This window comes from Passer domesticus, chromosome 3, assembly GCF_036417665.1.
Source record: "Passer domesticus isolate bPasDom1 chromosome 3, bPasDom1.hap1, whole genome shotgun sequence".
Lineage (NCBI taxonomy): Eukaryota > Metazoa > Chordata > Aves > Passeriformes > Passeridae > Passer > Passer domesticus.
Genome location: NC_087476.1, coordinates 34554464 through 34572815, shown reverse-complemented (window position 1 = coordinate 34572815; position 18352 = coordinate 34554464). Strand labels below are relative to the sequence as shown.

Sequence of the window (18352 nt, the reverse complement as noted above, 5' to 3'; positions counted from 1 at the left end):
CTCACTTCATTAAGTCCATAGCTTTCTTTTACTGGGGAGCCCAGACCTGAGCCAACCAGTCCAGATGTGAGATTACCAGTGCTGATTTGGGGTGAAGGATGACCTCCCTCAACCTACTAGCAACACTTTTCCTGATGCAGATGTATGCCTACTATGTTCTGTTACCTGGTCCTCCTTCATGAAGAGTAAGTCTTCTTTCAGCCTTCCCTACTGGTCTCAGGGGGCTGGGATTCTTGCAGGCTGATGATCAGTAAAGACTGAGACAAAGAGGGCACTGAGTACCTCAGCCTTTCAGTGTCTTTTGTCAGTAGGGCCTCGTGCACCGTGCAGGCTAATGCTGTGCTACTCACTGCTTGTGTGTCTCTGAGAATCTGGAAGGAGCTGCTCCCGGCTCACTCATTTCTCAGCCTCTGCTGACTTAGCTTGCTGTCTATGGTGATGGCTGTTGTTGCAGGCAGCTGTTTAACTGGGGTGAGTAGGGACCCAAAGAAGCCATTCAGTTTCTGAGGTGTAGGGTTGTCTGCACCTGTTAGATGTTGCACTAGATCTCTGCAGTGATGCTTAGGTCAGGAGTGAATATTGGTTTGACAGTAGTCTCTAAATAATTGCATTATCCCAGCTCAATGAGACAGGTAGTCCCTATGTATCCCATACATGTGTGCAGTTAATGTCTGTGTCTGATACCAGTGTTTTAACATCTATTTCATTTTTGAAATGGGTCTCATTTCAGCCAGTTATCCAGGGTGCTGTCAAAGCCCATGTGTGAGCTGTGCTTTGCAGTGATAAATGAGTACAACTTGTATCATTATCTGTTTATTTTTTTTGTTTGGATCCCATTTCAGAATGTGATGGGTGGCCTACTTTTATGGGGATGAAATATTATTTTCCTTTCTTTTGTGACATAATGGGTCTTGTAAACAGTTGCACAGTGTTTTAGAGTAGGTGGCATTATTAGGATGGATATTAGTTATTTTGGGGATGCTGATACATCAACTCTGCATTTGTCTCTTGAATCTTCCTAATCTCTTGCTAATTATAGTTGGTCTTGCGGGGAATCAGCTTCCTAAGTTAAACAGACCAGTGTAACACACAGTGTTTCTGGAGTGTGTTCAGGTGAGAACTGGTTTATATCACCTAATTCCATGTTCACAACCCCTGGATTACTTCACAGTTCTGTGGTGGGCATATGCTAATGCTGTTACCTACGCTCCTATTTGGGAGCAAGCTTCCAAATCCTTGAAAGCAAGTAAGTTCCTTTCTCCTCTGTTTCTAGGCTTATTGAGCAAATTTGTTCATTTCTTTCTGCTTTAAGATTTTTTTGTCTTTTTTTTTTTCAGATGATTGATACATTTCCTCTGTTCTATCCCATTGCATTTTTAAAAAATCAGATATAAGCTTTTCAGCAGATTCTGTGATTACTCCTACATCAGTTATCTGAAACTGAGAAGAGCTTGTGCAGATTTTTTTCTGGTTGACTATTTTGCTTACCTAAAAAAGTCTCCCTCCCATCTTATTTTTCTTTTGTCTTTTCTTCTCCCCACCTGCTGGCTCCTGAAAATTGGAAATGTGAGAGGCCTTGTCTGAGCATTGGATTAAGAGCCAGGAAATCCTTACTCTTTCCATGACTCATTGTGTGTGTTCTTGGGCAATCTGTTACTATTACAGATAAAAGCTGTGCATAGCACTTGGCTGAAAAATTAAAAGCATGGTGCATGATTTGAGGAGATTATTTCAAATTTCAGTCAAAGCATGGCAAAGGTGGACAAAAAAGAGGCTGCAGAAAGTGAGTATGGGGGGAAACAGTTTGTTTATGAGCTCCATAAAATGGTTATAAAGGGAGATAGGTAATGCTCACAGGAATTTCTGTCTTTTTAACCCTTTGGTTCTGTCACAAAGCAAGCATATGCTGTGGTGGTAGATGCAGACACATCCCTCAATTTCAGAGCTGATATGTTCTTATTAGAAATGAAATGGGTAAATAAGAGTGATGGAAGAGGAGAGGGTGCTCTGTTCAATAGATGCACCTGCACTCCACTTTTTAAATCCAGTTCTCTGAAGGTTTTCTTAGGAGATTGCTTTGGTGGTTGTGTTTAAATATGTGTAAATGCCTGAGGTTTTCCTGAGTGTTTGCTTAATTTTTGTTACAGTTCACATCTTTAAGGATGTGAACTCTTCCTCACAATTTAGAAGTAACAGAGATCTTTGGAGAGAGCAAAGGTCTGGAGCTTCTAGGCAGGGTCACGTGGAGGTCAGAGAAGACATATGGAATAATTTACTTATATTTTCCGTGATAAATCAGACATGAAAATAACTTCAAGAAGTAATGGAATATGATTATGATATGATTGATATGATATATGATATGATATGGAAAGCTGCCTTCTGTATCCTGCTTCCTTATATGACTTCTCTGTATAAAGCTGAATATGGTGAAAAGCTGCCTATGGAACCTGCTGCTTCCAGAGTGTATTTGCAGATGTTTTAATACCATGTCTATTCAGTGTTCATCCACATGACATTGCCTATACCTTTATTTTAACTATTTAATGATCTGTACATCAGCTCCCATTGCTGTGGTATTGAGGGTAGTAGTTTTCTATTCAGCAGCAACCCATCTAATCTAAGGTAGCCTTTCTATTTCCCCCAGCCTCTTGTTCATGTAACCTTGTCTCTTCCTTCTGCCTCCTTGGCATTATCCAGTGACTGTGCAGCTGTGCCAACACAGTGGGGAGGAAGTATGCAAGAGTGTTTGGTTACTGCTTAACCTTCCACTAAAGAAATGCATACTTTCTGGTGAAATACATTAGTGAAGGCTGCTGGGGCCCTTGAATAATCTTTGATATTTCAGTTGGTGAGGAAAAAAGGCTGTGCTTGGGATGAGTGTTCGTCTTTGAATTATTAAATGCCTGTGTGTGGGGTTTATTCCTGTTTTTGAATAGTCATGGTTAATTGAGAAGAGCTATATCAAGGTTCTGAGATTCAGAATCTTCCAGTGATGCTACAGTATGCAAAAGGTCAGTCCTGTCCCTGGAGTGGAAGTTTCTGTCCTGGTGCCAGTGAGTGGGGTCAGTCTGACCTCTTCTTGAGTGTTAATTTCCATTTCCCACTGTTGCTGCTCTTCTGACCTGCTGGGATAGGAATCTGATGAAGAGGCTGGTTCAGAAAGGGTTTTGCTCTGGATTCTGTGCTATCAGATGTTTATCCTAGATTCTGTGAGCAGTTTTTACTTCGCAGTAATTGGTCTGGTTTATAGCTGGGACCTCATGGAATTCTTGCACTTCATTAAATTTAGTCCTGTTACTGCACATAACATTATGGATCATCAATGTGTCAACTGTCTTAAGATCTCCCTGATTCCTTGTGCAACCCTTCCTTTTGGAAGGCAAATTAACTTTCAATTGCCATTAATTGATGCATTCATCAAAATTTTCTAAATCTGTCCTGATAGAGAGTAAGTATTTAAAATTGTTTGGTGCCTGTCAGAGGCAGGAATCCATAAGCTATTTATGAGTCTAGATTGACTCCCATAAGCACTTCACCACATGAATAATTGCCTCCCTTGGACAATAGAGGTATTCCAATGTGTGTACAGAATCAAAGATCCACTTTGATTCAAAGTTCAACTTTGGAATAACCATGTTATTATTGAGGAAATCATTAGAATCAAAAGGATGAGGAAATTTGTCTCTGGTCACAATTGTTTTCTCAGTATTGTTTTTAAAGAGAATTCTCTGTCATTACTTGTTTAAAAATCTTACTCTTTTGCTAATTTAATAGACTTCTCTCTCATGGGTGACTACTAACAAGAAATACTTAGAAAGGATGCAATTTAAATATACTGAAGTCGAAGTTAATTGCATTAAACCTTCTTAAAATGCAAGAATCATATAATACCAGGAAAATAAACATCTAGCATACAGAAATTACATTACTACATTCCTTCTCTCAGTTGTTCTACAGGCACGCTTTTTCATAATGAAAGACATAAGGGACTTGAATATAGTTTAGACAACCATTTTAATTTCTTACAATGTTATCAGTCAGACTTTTGACTTTTGAGGTTCAATCATGCTGAGAGTTCCCAGAGCTGAGGGCTCATGCTGCCCATGGAGAGTATTGCCAGTATCTCCATAGTTAAATTATATTTATTTTGTACACCACGTCTACTCTCACAAGAATGTGGCAATAAACATAGTAGTAGCAAACCTCATAGCTCTTTCAACACCTACTTCCCCCCAGATCTTTGCTTTTAAAAATCTTCACTTTACTTTTACTTTAGTATAAAATTAATAATAAACCTTGATGAAAAGAAGTTTAACTTGCAGGATTGATGTTTGAGCACAGTCTGCTTTCAAAAAAACAAACTACTTGAAAGCTTATATCTTCAATTATCTTATTGCTACAGGAAAAATATTCTAAAAATGGTAAATACTGTATTTTCTTGTGAAGCTTCAAGGTCAGTAACGGTTCTTTTTACCAAGAAAACGTGTTTTCATTAGTTTGAACCTTAAAATGGATGGTTTCAGCTTTTGTTCTCATTGCAGCTGGCAAAAGAATTTACTCAATCCCTAGAAATAAAAATCAGTTTGACCTAGTAATGGCTACAGGAATCTTAGACACCAGAAATCCACACTGTAAAAATACCTGATATGATTTAGGAGCTCAAATCTCACTGAGAGTGGCCTTAAAATCCTACATCCTTTAGAGGCTTTGAAAATGTTTTATTACCCAGCCAGTATTAAGCAGTGTTTACTGAATGCTTGGCCATTTAATAGGCATCATGAGATTTTACAGGAACGGGATGACCTGGGACCAAAGTATAGCCCTGCTTAGACTCTATCCCCCTGGGAATGAATCATATTAGGAAAACATATTTTCCTAAATATCCCTTCGTTATTGTGGTTTTGTTTTCTTCTGTGTGTCTCTCTATTTCACAGGATACAAATGAATGCCTTATATAATTTTTTTTTTCCTTCATCTTCTTGGTTTGTGCTTTTATTGCAGCCCTATCATCTTCCAAACACCTGTTCCTGTTTTAACTGAGTCTTAATCTCTTGCCAAAAGCTGAACTCTGGTAGGAACGCAGTAGTCCCAATAAGGTGTTAAAAATAAAATAGTAGTTGATACTTAAATACCCATTTATATACACAAACAAATTAATCCTCATACCTCATGCAGGGAGGTATTTATTCTCATTCCAGCTTTAATTGCCAGGAAGCAAAGAGAGAATTTAAGCAGCTAATTTTCCAAACTTGCTTTTTTTTTCCATGAAGTTTTCAAAAGATAACCTGATGAAGATATGTGTTCAACCTATCTAGTTTTAAAGTGTTACATAACAGTGCCACATTCTCCTTTAATCTCCTCTACTGTTTTGTTTAGAGTTATGGTAGATTTGAGTGCTCAGATTGCATGTAAAAATAAAGTTTGTGTGTTAATGTGAGCATATAACCAATCTCTCAATAAAAGATATAATTTATTTCTGTTCTATAATGCACTCATTTTATGTCATGCTCCCTCTGCCCCCTCCTCACATCTTACTGGTATTTGAAATCATATGTCAGGTAGCATTTCGGTTTGGTATGTTGAGAAATGGGTGTGCACACAAGAGATGGCCATGTCTGACACTGTGGCAACATTGAGTATGTGACAAGTTAGCCCAGAAGTTTCAACATGACATCACAGTGTGCTCTGCTCCTGTAGCATTTGCTGAGGGAGACTCTTAGAAACTCAGTTTACATCTGTGTACTGGTTTCTTTGACATAACTAACTATAAACATTGCAGGATATGAGGAGGGTAGACTATTTCTTGGCTTCCAGGGTTTGGTAGATTTTCTTTTTAGATAAAAAATGTGACAAAAGCAAAATTAAACTACAATTATACCCTCCAAGCCATCAGCAAGTAGAGATTAACCAAAGTGGTTGGCTTGTTTCCTTGTGGCCTCTTTGTAAAGCACCTTACCACAGTAGTTTTTAATAAATCTTTTCCTGTTGGGTTTTCAAAGGCATTTCAGTGTAAGAGATGAGAAGGTCTTCTGATTGGCCTCAAACAGACTCTGAACAGGGACCTAAATTTGGACAAAAAGAGAAAGACTGATTTTCATTAAGTTAAAATTCAAAGATGCCTTGACCTGCATTAATATCTGATGTCTCTGGCATCTTGCCAGTGGTGAATCCTGGGTATAACTGTATTGCTTTTACTCTGGGAATTAAGGAGAGTGTGATGGAAACCCAAATAATTTATTTGGTTGATGCCTGCATGATAGCCTTGTTAATGCACCCCAATTACATCTCTTTTATTTAGTGCAAATGCTTGCCTACACTTCAGTTTGTAGCAAGATATATTGCTCTCTCTTCCTTTCTTCTCAGGTTTCCTGTTCAATTCCTCTTTCTCTTTAGCTTTCTACCATACTTCTTCTAAACCTGAAATAATGTAGCCTGCTGTTTTACTCCTATAAAGGGCAAGGAAGTTGAGGGGAGAGAAAAGACAAGAAACATAAGCAAGGAAAGACATCTCCAGCCAGGCCCTGAAGGGGATTCTGACTTCTAGATTTTACCTGCTGCTGCAGCAGGGAAACAAATAACTATTTTTGTCGTAATCTTGCTTTTCCTGGAGAAACTGTGAGCAAGACTTTATCTCCTACTGCAGTATATCTGACATAGTGCAGGTTGGAGGTAAATCCTGATGAAAGATGTGTTGTGTGGGTTTAAAGGAGAAGGATTGATTAGGAGTAGTGGTTTAAAATAGGAGAAAAACTATTTGAGTTACTGTGAGGAATGATTCAATAACAGGGAATAATAGAGAAAATGTTAGTTTATGGTGAAGGGATCATTTGAGCAGGAAAATGAAGCTGGTAATAGAAGAATATATTATTCATTTTTCTGGTTTGAATGATGCAGCACTTGAAAGTCACCTTTCTGTTTTAGAGTGTGCTACAGTATTTCATGTCTTAAAAGAGAGGAGAGGACACATTTTCCAGCTTAGATCCAGCTGTGTTACTGTGTAATAAAGATCTAAAACCACTGCTTCTCTTTCACATATGTTAGCACTTCCCTCTTTTTAAGACATAATAGGATTGAAATAGAGTAAGAGGGTATTTTGGTGAGATAGGGTGCTTCATAAATTTTGTTGCAGAGAATACCACCTAAGAGCATCTAATTGAGAGCAACAGCCATGCAAATGACCAGAACATCTCACATCTGGGTAAGCCAGCATCTAATCAAAGGCATAAGTGCATTGTGTGCTGTGAAACACACCTGACATGCATCATACTTTATCAGCTTAATTTTGAGAGAGGAGATTCACTGTTTAAGAGAGGTTATGTGGCCACTTAGCTCACCCTATTTATTCTCTCTGGAATTAGGTACAATTCACTTGCTTTATGGTCAACAAAATAAATCCATATATTTCTCTGTTTAGCCCTTTGTTTTATAAGACGCAGACTGTTCATAGTGCCTGGTTCAGGGCTGTTTTCATCCTCATCTTCAATGCTGGAATACTATAAAAAATGCAGCTGCTGAATGCCACAGCAGCACCAGTGTGTCAGTTCTTTCCCTTTCTGGGGAAGATACAGCAGTATATTATTGATTCTGATCAGCTGAAACAGATTCTCAAGAGTGCAGAGAAATCTAGTTGCACAAGAGCTGCAAAAACAGAGTAAGGGCTCAGAGTGACATGGCTTTCAGGGAATTGTGCAGGAGCAAGTCCTGCCGTGACAGCAGTCTGTGAGTGTGGAATGGCTCACTGGAGTGCAGGGCTTGGAAAGAGTGGCAGACCCACCCTCCTCCAGTTCAGCCTCATGACACACCTTTCAGCAAGGCTGAGAAGTTTGTAGAAGCTGCATCATACGTTTCAATTTGGGCTGTCAGGCATTAATTTCTTCACGTCTCTAGTTTGAGCATACAGCTAGCATGCAGTTAATTGGCACAGCAACTTGCAGTGCCTTGTTTGTTTTAGGTTAACCTGTGTTTCACAACTGCCCATAAATATATGTGCTTAAACAAATGTTTTTCTGCATCAGTTTAAAACGACTTGATGCAGAAATATATTTGCTGCTCTGACTGCATGATTAATTTTAAGTTTGGAGTGTGGTGACTACTGCAGTAAAACCCAAACTTCATCTGGGGTTGACTAAGAAAATCCCAAATTCCATGGGGTTTTCTAGCTCAGTTTGCTTTGTATCAGTAATTGCAATGTAACATTAGTACCCAGTTGCACACTTTGTTATGGTTTACATTCAATAAAGTGTATGTCAGACTAGCAAAGGTAAATAATACTGCTATTTCTGTGCCTGTCTTAATAATGGGTACCTCAAGAAGTAACATCTGCCATGGAAGTAAAAATAGTACAGGCTAATGAGGAAGGGTTGGCAGAAAACAAAATAAAGCCATGAAGTTCTGGGACTTCTAGATGTAAAGAAACAAAAAGATTAATAGCCATCTCATCTTGAAATAAAACAAACCCAAAAAACTTTTTTTTTTTCATAGAAAGGACTACTTGATCTAAAATGTTAAAGAATTGCTTGTCTTCATATCCACTAAAAACATGTAGAGATTTATTTTCTACTGGTTTTGCAACTGCCAGTGGTTTTCTCTCTAAAGCTTTGGCAAGTTTCATCATGCAACTGTTAACAATAGCAAAGTGATGGCTTGCAGTACACATGCACAGCCTGGTACTTCAGAGAAATCTCTTGCTTTTCGCATTTATCTCGGTCATGTTTCAAATCTAGCTTCATTATTATAAGAAATTAATACTTTAGGAAGGATTAGGTTGAAAGAATGCATGCTGATTTATAGGTGGGTTTATTTCTTAAATCAGGGAGGTACATTATCAGATTGAGAAATCATATTTAAAGAGGGAAGCCCTTGCTTTGGTTGAAATTAATTCCACTAGAAATGGAATAAAATTCTCTTTCTGCCAGGTTGTTTTGGTTATATTTCACATTTTCTCCAGCTTGGACAGAAGTAATTTATCTGAATGGTGTTCTAATCAGTTTCTTCCTGCACTGAAGACTGAAAACCCAGAGATGTACAGTGCCTTTCACAGTGTACAGTGGAGGACTTACCTTTCCCCAGCCTTCTCCTAGGACTTCTGGGGAATTTTACTCTTCAGATGACAGGTCTGCTGAATCCAGGTTCTTCCCAGCTGTTGTTGCCACCTCTGTGCCTCTGCTTCTGTGGTAGCATTGCACTGACCAAAATTATGTTTCTTGTAAGACCTTAAAGCTGTGTGAAGCACATATTCATTGAGATGTGACATTCCCTGCAGATATATCTGCTAAAGAATGACCTCAACATCCTGTGGAGTGAGTGAGGCAAAGAGTCCTTCACAGAATGTCCTTTCCTCCATACCCAAATCTGAGCCCTGTAGGAGTTAGTGGGCCAGACTGCAAAGCCACCATTCCACATCCCTTTGTTCTTCAACCCAATTTCCAGGGCTTTAGTTTGCTTTTAGTCTTCATGACATAGTCCTGCAGCTGTGCTGCTGTGTTTGTCTGAGAGAGTATTCCAGATGTATTCTAGTTTCTTTGGAACTTGAGCATGATAGTGATAGTCTTGAATGCTCTTACATTGACCCTACACATTAGTTTTGTTATTTTGTTAAATATTTTAAACTTGGCTCATACAACTGTATCTGTTCTGTCAATCTGTAGTATTGTTTTAGTGACCTTTTCAAGGGACTTGTATTCCTATAGAGACATTTTTGTTTCTATAGTAAAATATTTGAGACATAGCAACCTAGTGATATGAAGTTATGGTGCTGTGAGCACAGGCTGATGTTCCCTTGGTTTTCTTAGATCAAAAATGTAAAGGAAGGGTAATTAGATAAAACACTTTTTCATGTTCTGGTGCATACTCAAAGCCAGACTTCTCACTGCGTGGCATTTAAAGCATGGGGAGAAACTTTCCCTGCATGAGAGAACATGAAACAATTATTGTTGACGTGCTGTGTGAAGTGGCTGCCTTTGATGGGCTGTGGAGGGGATATTAGAGCAGCCAAGTGTGCTTATGTGACCTCCATGCCATAGGAGAAACAGGCACTGAGTGACCCAAGGTTCAACTATTATCACAAGAGCCTGGAGTACAGAAAACAAAGAGCTAACCATGAGTGTAACAGAGACCCCTTTGCTGCTGGAGCGTGGCCAGTGAGCTGGAGGCTGCCAGGAGGCCCTATGGGGCAGGTACATAGTGTACTGTCAAGGTAGGCTCATCTCAATGATTGATGGGTTCCATCATCTTGGAGGGCTTTTCCAACCATAATGATTCTGTTTCTGGCTCCTCTCATTCTTCTAGTAGTGAACATGCTGCTTTACTCTCCAATTTCCTCTAAAAATGCCTTTGCTCTCCTCAAAAACCACCCCAGAGATCCAGGGGTAATATGCAACAGCTTGGTAACATTCATGTCTGGAAAAGACAGCTGCTTTTTTATGGGTCTCTGGATTCAGTGGGAGCAAGTGTAAATATAGCAGTTAATGTTCTCTCACGTCTCTGCTCATCTAATGCCATCTGCTTTGTGTCCATTCATTCACACTGGTGCCAAATGTATTTCTGGAACAGGGTATTTGTGCATCAGCAGGCTTGATCCCAGATTGTTAGGTGAGAACAAATATATAAACTGTATGGCGTGGGTAGACAGGTGAACTCTTAAGATTTAATGTGGCTATTTATAATCAGCTATTGCCGGTAGTGTCTAATCCACAGGGTAATGGTAACAGTTATAAGTTGTCACTGCTTTTGGTGGTGGGGCAGGAATGGAAGGAGCACTGTTTCCCCTCTGGGAAAAACCTTATTCCTTTGTCTGCTTTGTCCCTTTTCAGCACCTATGGCAACACCAAACTTCTTGCAGAGTTTATCAGAAATCAAATATTTATAGAGCTGGGACCTAGACATGGTGCAAATGCTTTAATCCTCCCACTTGTTGGTCTGTCATTATTTTACAGGAGTTAGAAGTGTGTCAGGCAGGGTTATGGCCTTCTCTCTCTGTTTATGCACATTGTCCCTGTAGTGGTATTAGTGCATTATTAAATATGGGGATAAGGGATATGTAGGTTCAGTTATACTTACACAAACACATTTATGTCACTTTTTCTGATTCTTTTTCCAAGGTAGAAGTGTATTCTATGTACAAGGCATCTTGACTGCAATATAATTGCAACCACACAAGCAGTGGCACTAGCTGTAGTTATTAAGGCTTAAGCCATGACACTTAGCACTAGCCATAACATTTGTAGCAATACAAATCTGGATGTATTAGACTGGTCTGAGGCTTTGAGTATATGTTTCAAATCCAGCTGTACATGTAGAAAAAAATACTGTCCTCAGCTTTTCACTCTCATTTCCACCATAGATTTGTCTCTTGCCTGTGATCTGCCAGAATTGTTTGTGCAAACCCTCCCTTTCTTGTTTCTAGGATAAACCCATCCATTCAGTGCAGACCAGAGGGCAGAGTTTGGTGCATCAGTCTGATTTCACCAGACAGTAGGAGAAACTCTGAAGTGGTCTTCTGTGGGGAGAGAGGAATCATAATTTGCAGCAGAGACACCATGAGCCTGTGAGATTAGTATCATCTTGCACAGCTGGATCTAGGAGCAGAGGTCTGCCCACAGCTGTCCTTGTCTTTTTGGGAAGGTTATTCTCTTCCTTTGCACATGGATGGCATGGCATTGCTTGATTACCTGTCAGCCTTGAGTGGAAATAAATACAGCGTTTGATGTTGATTGTAGGCTGTAGCCTTGCTGGTGTGTAATCAGCGTTTCCTCTGCAGTCGTTTCATCACGCCTGATTTCACACTAGCACATGTGCAGGATTAAAGCATGGCTATCTGTCTATGTACAGACTGTCTGTTGGAGTAGATATGATTTAAGATAGTCGTGTAAGTTGTGTTCTTCCAAAATGCAATGTAGTATTATGAACTGGTCATGGTAGTGTTTAAAAATTGTCTAATGTTCAAAGAAGACTGCAGTAAAATGTCTTTTATACATTTAAACCTCAGGTTTGAGCTGGGTGGTGTTTTATTATTTGTTGTGCAGTGGAAAAAACCATAGCAGTCATATTTTAGGAAGTATTCAGAGATTTAATTTCTTCTGCTGAAACTGAAGCATACATAACTACTTTCAACCCACTATTTTCCTTTATAGTTATGCAGGAGTAAATTGAAGTACAATTCCCTCTCTAAAACTAAAGAGAAATTCTGTATTTTCTACATACTTTCATTTAGCTCTTAGGAGAGACATAGGTATTAAAAATCCTTCATTGTCAGCTTTGAGAAACATACATAGGGATTTTTATGCACCATTCACTTCAACACCTAAAAGAGAACAACATAAGAACAATTTCAAAGCTTGTGTTACAACATGGGAATGCAACTTTTGATGTATTATTTCCTGTTTTGTGGAAGTAAGAATCTGGCTCCTGGGATGGTTCTTGCAGCTGATTCAAAGATTGAACTTCTTTTTCCTTCCTTAGTTGATTTGCAGATTGCATTTCTTTAAAATATGTTGTTTTGCTGCTTCTCTCATGTTCCTGCTTCTCTTACAGCAGTCATCCACTCTGCCAGCTCACCTAGTGTTAGCACTTGGTAGAAGAGATTTCTTTTCACCAGCTTCAGCCATCTGAAACCACCTTCTTTAATCTCTAAGTTGTTTAGGTCTCCATAGTTTAAAAATATTTTAAGAAGTTGCAATTGTTTTCTTTCACCTTTTACTCCTCGGTGTTTGGACATATTTCACTTGACCAGGTTGCTCATGGAATTTGAACTAGATAATATTTATGGTCTCTTCCACCCCAAACCATTCTATGATTTTCCTGAGAAAGCCAAGAGAAAACATCTTCTAAAATTGCGCATCAGTACCTGGATTTCTTAACTTGTCCTGACTCTGAGAAATTTTAACAAAGCTGATGCTGCTTTATTGTTTACTGAAGGAGTATCTGAGTGCTTTGAGAAGGGGACAATGTGCTCAGGTAAGCTCAGTAAAAAACGGATTAGAGAACTGACTTTTGTTCTGAATTTAGTAATAAACCTTTGTAGATGAGATGTTTGGTACGTTATTTTTCTTTCAAAATGCTCTCACAGCAGTGAAATACTGGATGTGCAGACTTTGCTGAAAGCATGCTATTAAAGCTGGAAGAAGCGAGTAGTTGTCTGTCTTGCAGAGAATGTATCTTAATAGATGGAAAACTGGGGGAGAACCAGTTGAGTAATGCCAAATGGGTAATCCCATTTTCCCAACCTATAGTAATTCTTTTATTATGTAGAACATATAATTTACTGCTGTTTAGATATCCAACTGCATCTACAGTAACAGTATAATAAAGGAATATTTATATGCTTCATACTGAACTTTGGATGGATAAGGTGAAACTTCATAAGTGGTTTCATTTCAGTTGATTTTATTCTGAAGTACTTTCATGGGTTGCAGGTGTTTTTGAAACAGCTTGATTTGCTTTTTTTTTTTTGCTGGTATGTCAGCTGTAGGGATGATCTAATGTGCTCTTTTCATTCACATTGGTAGTAAATATAAACACAGACAGTAATAATTTATTACTTTTGTTGCTTTTCAGTTTATTGGGCAGTAGGAGAGCCTAGCAGTCTAGGGAGGCATTATGTTGCAAATAACTCTCTTATAAAGGAGAAGTAAGTGTATTTTATGCATTATAAAATATAGCAAGCAGACATATTAAACAAATATATCCACTCTAATGGCACTTCAAAACTCTGTACAAAGGAGTCTGCAGTCTCAGGTAGAAAAATCTGCTTGAAATTTTGAGTCTTGTGTATTGAGATGGTTATTGCTTTTCTTGATTTTTCTATTTTTTCCTTGCAATGCAAGGACAAATCTCCCACATTGTTAGTGTCAATGTGAGTTTTGTCACATTGATTTGACTGGTGCCAGGGTTTCATTCCTAGCCTGTATAGCTTTATGACTTTTGCACAGAGCTAAGATTTTACATTTGCTCATAATTATGTATGTGTCTCTATTCATCTGAGCAACTAAATCATGAGAAAGGTGACAAGAATATTGATTTTGCTTTCAATTTTTGTCTTTGAGGGTGGGAATCTTTGGCACAGTGGATAAATTTCCCTACATGATGACTAGTCTCTGGCTTTTACAACACCCCTTGGTTGAGCTGACAGAAATTATTTTGATGTAGCAGCTTACTGCTGGAAAATGCTGATGGAGCTGAAAAAAACACTTTATGGGAATGTGTCAGTGTGATGAGATTTGCATGGGAAAGGCAGGCCAACTTTCACGCTGGCCAGCCAGCTGATTGCTGGCATGGTTTGCCTATAGACGTTGTTGAAAGTGTATGTTCTTAAAATCATAGAATGCTTTGGGTTGGAAGGGACCTTAGAGATCATCTCGTTCCAACCTCTCACCACAGGCAGGCTCACCTCCCACTAGATCAGGTTACACAAAGCTCCATCCAGCCTAGCCTTGAGTGCTTCCAGGGATGGGGAATCCTGTTCCAATGTCAGGATGGTTACAGTTCCACATGGGCAACCTGTTCCAATGCCTCACTATCCTTACAATAAAGAATTTCTTCCTTCTGTTTACTATAAGACATGAAAACTTTTGGCTTTGAATTTTAGTTCCAGTTTGGAAGAAGAAAAGAATGATTTGGAAATGTGGGAGATTTCAGGGATCTCAGTTGTGTTGTCTGTACAAACTCTTCCATGCAGTAACTGCAGTTTTCTACTGGTTCATTGCTGTTAGCCTTGGAGTAGCAAAAGAGTGTTCAGGAAGTGAGTTTGCATGATTTTTTTCTATTCTTAACCAAGAATTGTTGTCATGTCATATTTATGCCTTGTAGGTGTGTTACTTAGACGTGAATCCTTTGTATGACTGATTCTCTGAGAACCATCTTAGTTATGTTAAAAATTGCAGCCTTTTTTTTTTCATCCTTTATAGCAGACATATAACTCTCTTAAACATACTCTGGGCACAGGATCCAAAAAGAGTGTTTTAACTCTGTTTTATGCTCTGTTCTGAATACTCAGTGATATTTTATGCTTGCATTTAATTCCTTCTGGTTGATCATGCTTTATGAGTTCTTTTGTCACAGCATTGAGTAGAGTGGTGATTGGGGTCATCTCTGAAAATCTAAAGTTGATGGTAATTTTAATCTTCATTTAAATGACTGTTGAAAGCTCTTGCAGAGAAAAAAGAGGAAGTGTCTGTCTCAGAAGTTCTTTTCTTGTATGTTTTTCATCAGACAGGAGAAATAGGTTGTATCTTTTCAGAAGACAGTTGTGTAACCTGGTAGTCATTTTTCTTTCTTTGTTTTTGCATTTTTATGAAGGCATCTGTACATCTGTTTTTCTGTGTTTGTGATCAACAAAAAATATGTGAAGCAATCTCCTTGTCAGATAACAATGTGGACATGTCATTTCCAGTCAGCTAACTTAGCTCTCTGCATTAGAATACTGCAGATCCTGAAGAAGACTTAACAAAACAAAAACCATACAGGAGAAACTGCTGCATGCATGTGACCAAGAACAAATGAGTTTGGGACAGCAGAAATCTTATAGATCTCTTGTATTTGATAGATCACCGTCCCTCTAAATAGCTGTTAGACAGTTCACTTAGTGCAGTAAAGAGAAGAGGTATATCATTTGCTATCTTCTGATCATATACAAGTATTTGTCTTCTCCCCTCTGGTAAGATTTAGGTTCCTGGTTATTTCAAAATGTAAGACATTTTTCTTTATGACTTTGGACTTCTCATCGTGACTTTGGAATCAGGATTTGACTTAGAGTGACAGCACTGTTCAAACAAACTAATATTCAGACAAAACTGGGAATGTATCAAAGATTTAATCTTAGCTAGTTTCAAAATACTATCAAATAGCCTTTGAAGTTAGATGAGATAAACATTCTTTGTTATCCTGGGAGGAAAAAAAAAGTTTTAGTTCTGCAACACAGGCAGTGCTTGAGAAAAAAAAGAAAGTTTGAGAATTTTTAGGAGACATGTTAGGTAAAGGAGAAGTGGGAAAAGAACAAATACAGCCTCTGTTTTCTCATTGCACTAGTGTGTTATTAAGTAAAAAGATTATTATAATATATAATTTCTGTTGAGGCAAAGAAGCATCTTTGTTTTACCTGCAATGTTGAAATTAATCAGTATTGTTTTTGCTTCTTTTTGTAGGTTGCCTTTTTGAAGATGTGAAGAAAGAAGATACCTGTGTTGAAAACTGTTGTTAGATTTATTTTCAGGAGAAATGTGTACAGATAACTTGCTGTGGTGGGACTTTTAGAAGAAAATTCCCTGGCAATACAGAAGAAAATGGGGTGGAGGGGGTGGGTGTATTCTTATCTGAATGTGTTTCAAAACCAAAGGCAGAGTTGACTTTTGTATCCAGTGGATTCTTAGATGTCATTCTAAGAGTAACTTACCTGTCACTCCGATGACATCCAGATGGGATGACTATTATCATGTCTTCACTGCTAAAAGGAAATTCCCTGTGTATCTTGTACTGCCTTTACCAGTGTTTTATAGCAATGTATATATCCTGAGGAATGTTCACAACTGGTAGCAAATATTTTAAAATGCCATGGATACTAATGTGAGTTCTTTACCTTCTTTGTTCTTGTGAAGTTAGAGGTCCAACTTTAAAACATAAAATCTGCTTTTTGTAAAACTTATGTGTTTATCATGTATATTGTTTCTGCATTAAGGTTTGCCTCTCTGCTTAAGGGTAAGGGAAGACAACATCTGTATTCCTACGTCATATGTTTTGGAGAATCAAGGTGTTGTGGTTATTTGGAAAAATTATTATTTCAAGGAAAGTTAATATGCCCCTTACTCGTTAAATGATCCTAACATAGGAAGTGATCCTACAAAGTCTTGGACACCTCAGTTTTACACATCCAAAGACAAGGAGCTGAGGCCTCACAGCACCCACTCTGGATATAACTTTTCTGATATTATTTTAGTTTTCAGTATTGAAGGAAGAAAAAAAATTATTCTGACTTTTGTATTCAGGGACTAAACAATCTAGCTCCAAGATATTTTGTCTATGCACCAATGCTGAGTCATTTTATGAATAAAATATTTTTTCTAAATTAGTTTACCATTTGTTCTGCCTGATTTCTGTGACAGTTTCAGCTTCCCATGATGTCTTGAGGAGGCTAACCTAGAACAGAGGCTAGACAGAGGTAAAGAATAAAGTAGGCATTTAATTAAAGACTTTAATGGATACACCTTGGGCAGGACAACAGCCTGGCCAGGGCAACACCCAAGATGAACCCAAAATGGTCACCAAAAAAAAGAACTACCCGTCATGAGGTCTCACACTTTTATAAGTTTTGGTCCATTTGCATATTGGGGTTAACTGTCCAATTACACCTTCAGATTATGAAGTCACATCCTTCTTTTTCTCTTTCTTTAGTCCACTGTTGCTTATGGTCTTGGGCCTGAAACTTGTAATGGTTGTCCTTGGTCTCAAGCTAGAAAAGGAATTGTTTTGTCTACCTACTCTGTGAAGAGAACTTACTAACACTTAATATGAGGTCAAAACTACACACATAGGCAGCAAGGAATCTAAAAATACGAATGCTAAAACTTCAGGTGTCATCCTTTAGAGGCTTGACAAGGCCTTTGCCTTTTGGAGTCTCTATTTTAAATATTTACTAAGAATAGGTACTTAGTAACAGATAAGTAACAATAATAAACAACTAACAAAAACAAACATCTAAAAATAATAAATATCTAACAACAGATCAATATCTAAGTATCTAAGTATGATTGAGCAATTTGCAGAAGGAAATCATTCATATCACACCAAAATATTCCATCTTTTAAATATTTTTCACCATGTGGTGCTATGATTTGTGGCTCCAACATCAATATTTTGACTATAGCTGAACTTTCTCTTACTTCACACTCTGCACCCACTTTCCACAGTAAAGAGGGACTAGAAGTTAGCGGGGGGACACAGCAGGGACAGCTCATCTGAATTGGCCAAGGGGATATCCTGTACCATACCCGTGAAAGTGGTGGTAGAGGAAGAAGGAGGGAGAGGGGTGTCTTCCAAGTTTGTGCTTGCTCAGAGAATACCTGAGCATTGGTCTGCTTGTGGGGGGTAATGAGCTACTGCCTTTGCATTGCTTGGTTCATTTATTAAACTGTCTTTCAACTCACAGATTTTCTTGAGTTTTTCTTCCTGTTCTCTGCCCCATCATGCTGTTAAGGGAACGAGGGCATGAGTGAGTAGCCAGATGGGTCCTTGCTTACCTGTTGGTCAGGGTTGACCCACCACAATTGTAAGTAAAGTTGTGAAATCCCCAAAATAAAAAGAATAAATCTCTCTGTTGAAGCTGCCCTCCAATTTGGGGACATTTTCCTTCTCTCAGTGT

General features: G+C 38.4%; 1 protein-coding gene across 1 annotated transcript in view; it reads left to right on the top strand.

The window, feature by feature from the left end:
• The window catches only part of UBE3D (ubiquitin protein ligase E3D), an 82625-nt gene extending 65563 nt beyond the window's left edge, over positions 1–17062 (top strand). Inside the window, exon 10 of the mRNA XM_064412534.1 lies at positions 16143–17062. Within this exon, the coding sequence (XP_064268604.1) occupies positions 16143–16163 (21 nt within the window). The 3' untranslated portion in view covers positions 16164–17062. The remainder of the gene's footprint in view (positions 1–16142) is intronic.
• The last annotated feature ends 1290 nt before the right edge of the window (positions 17063–18352 follow it).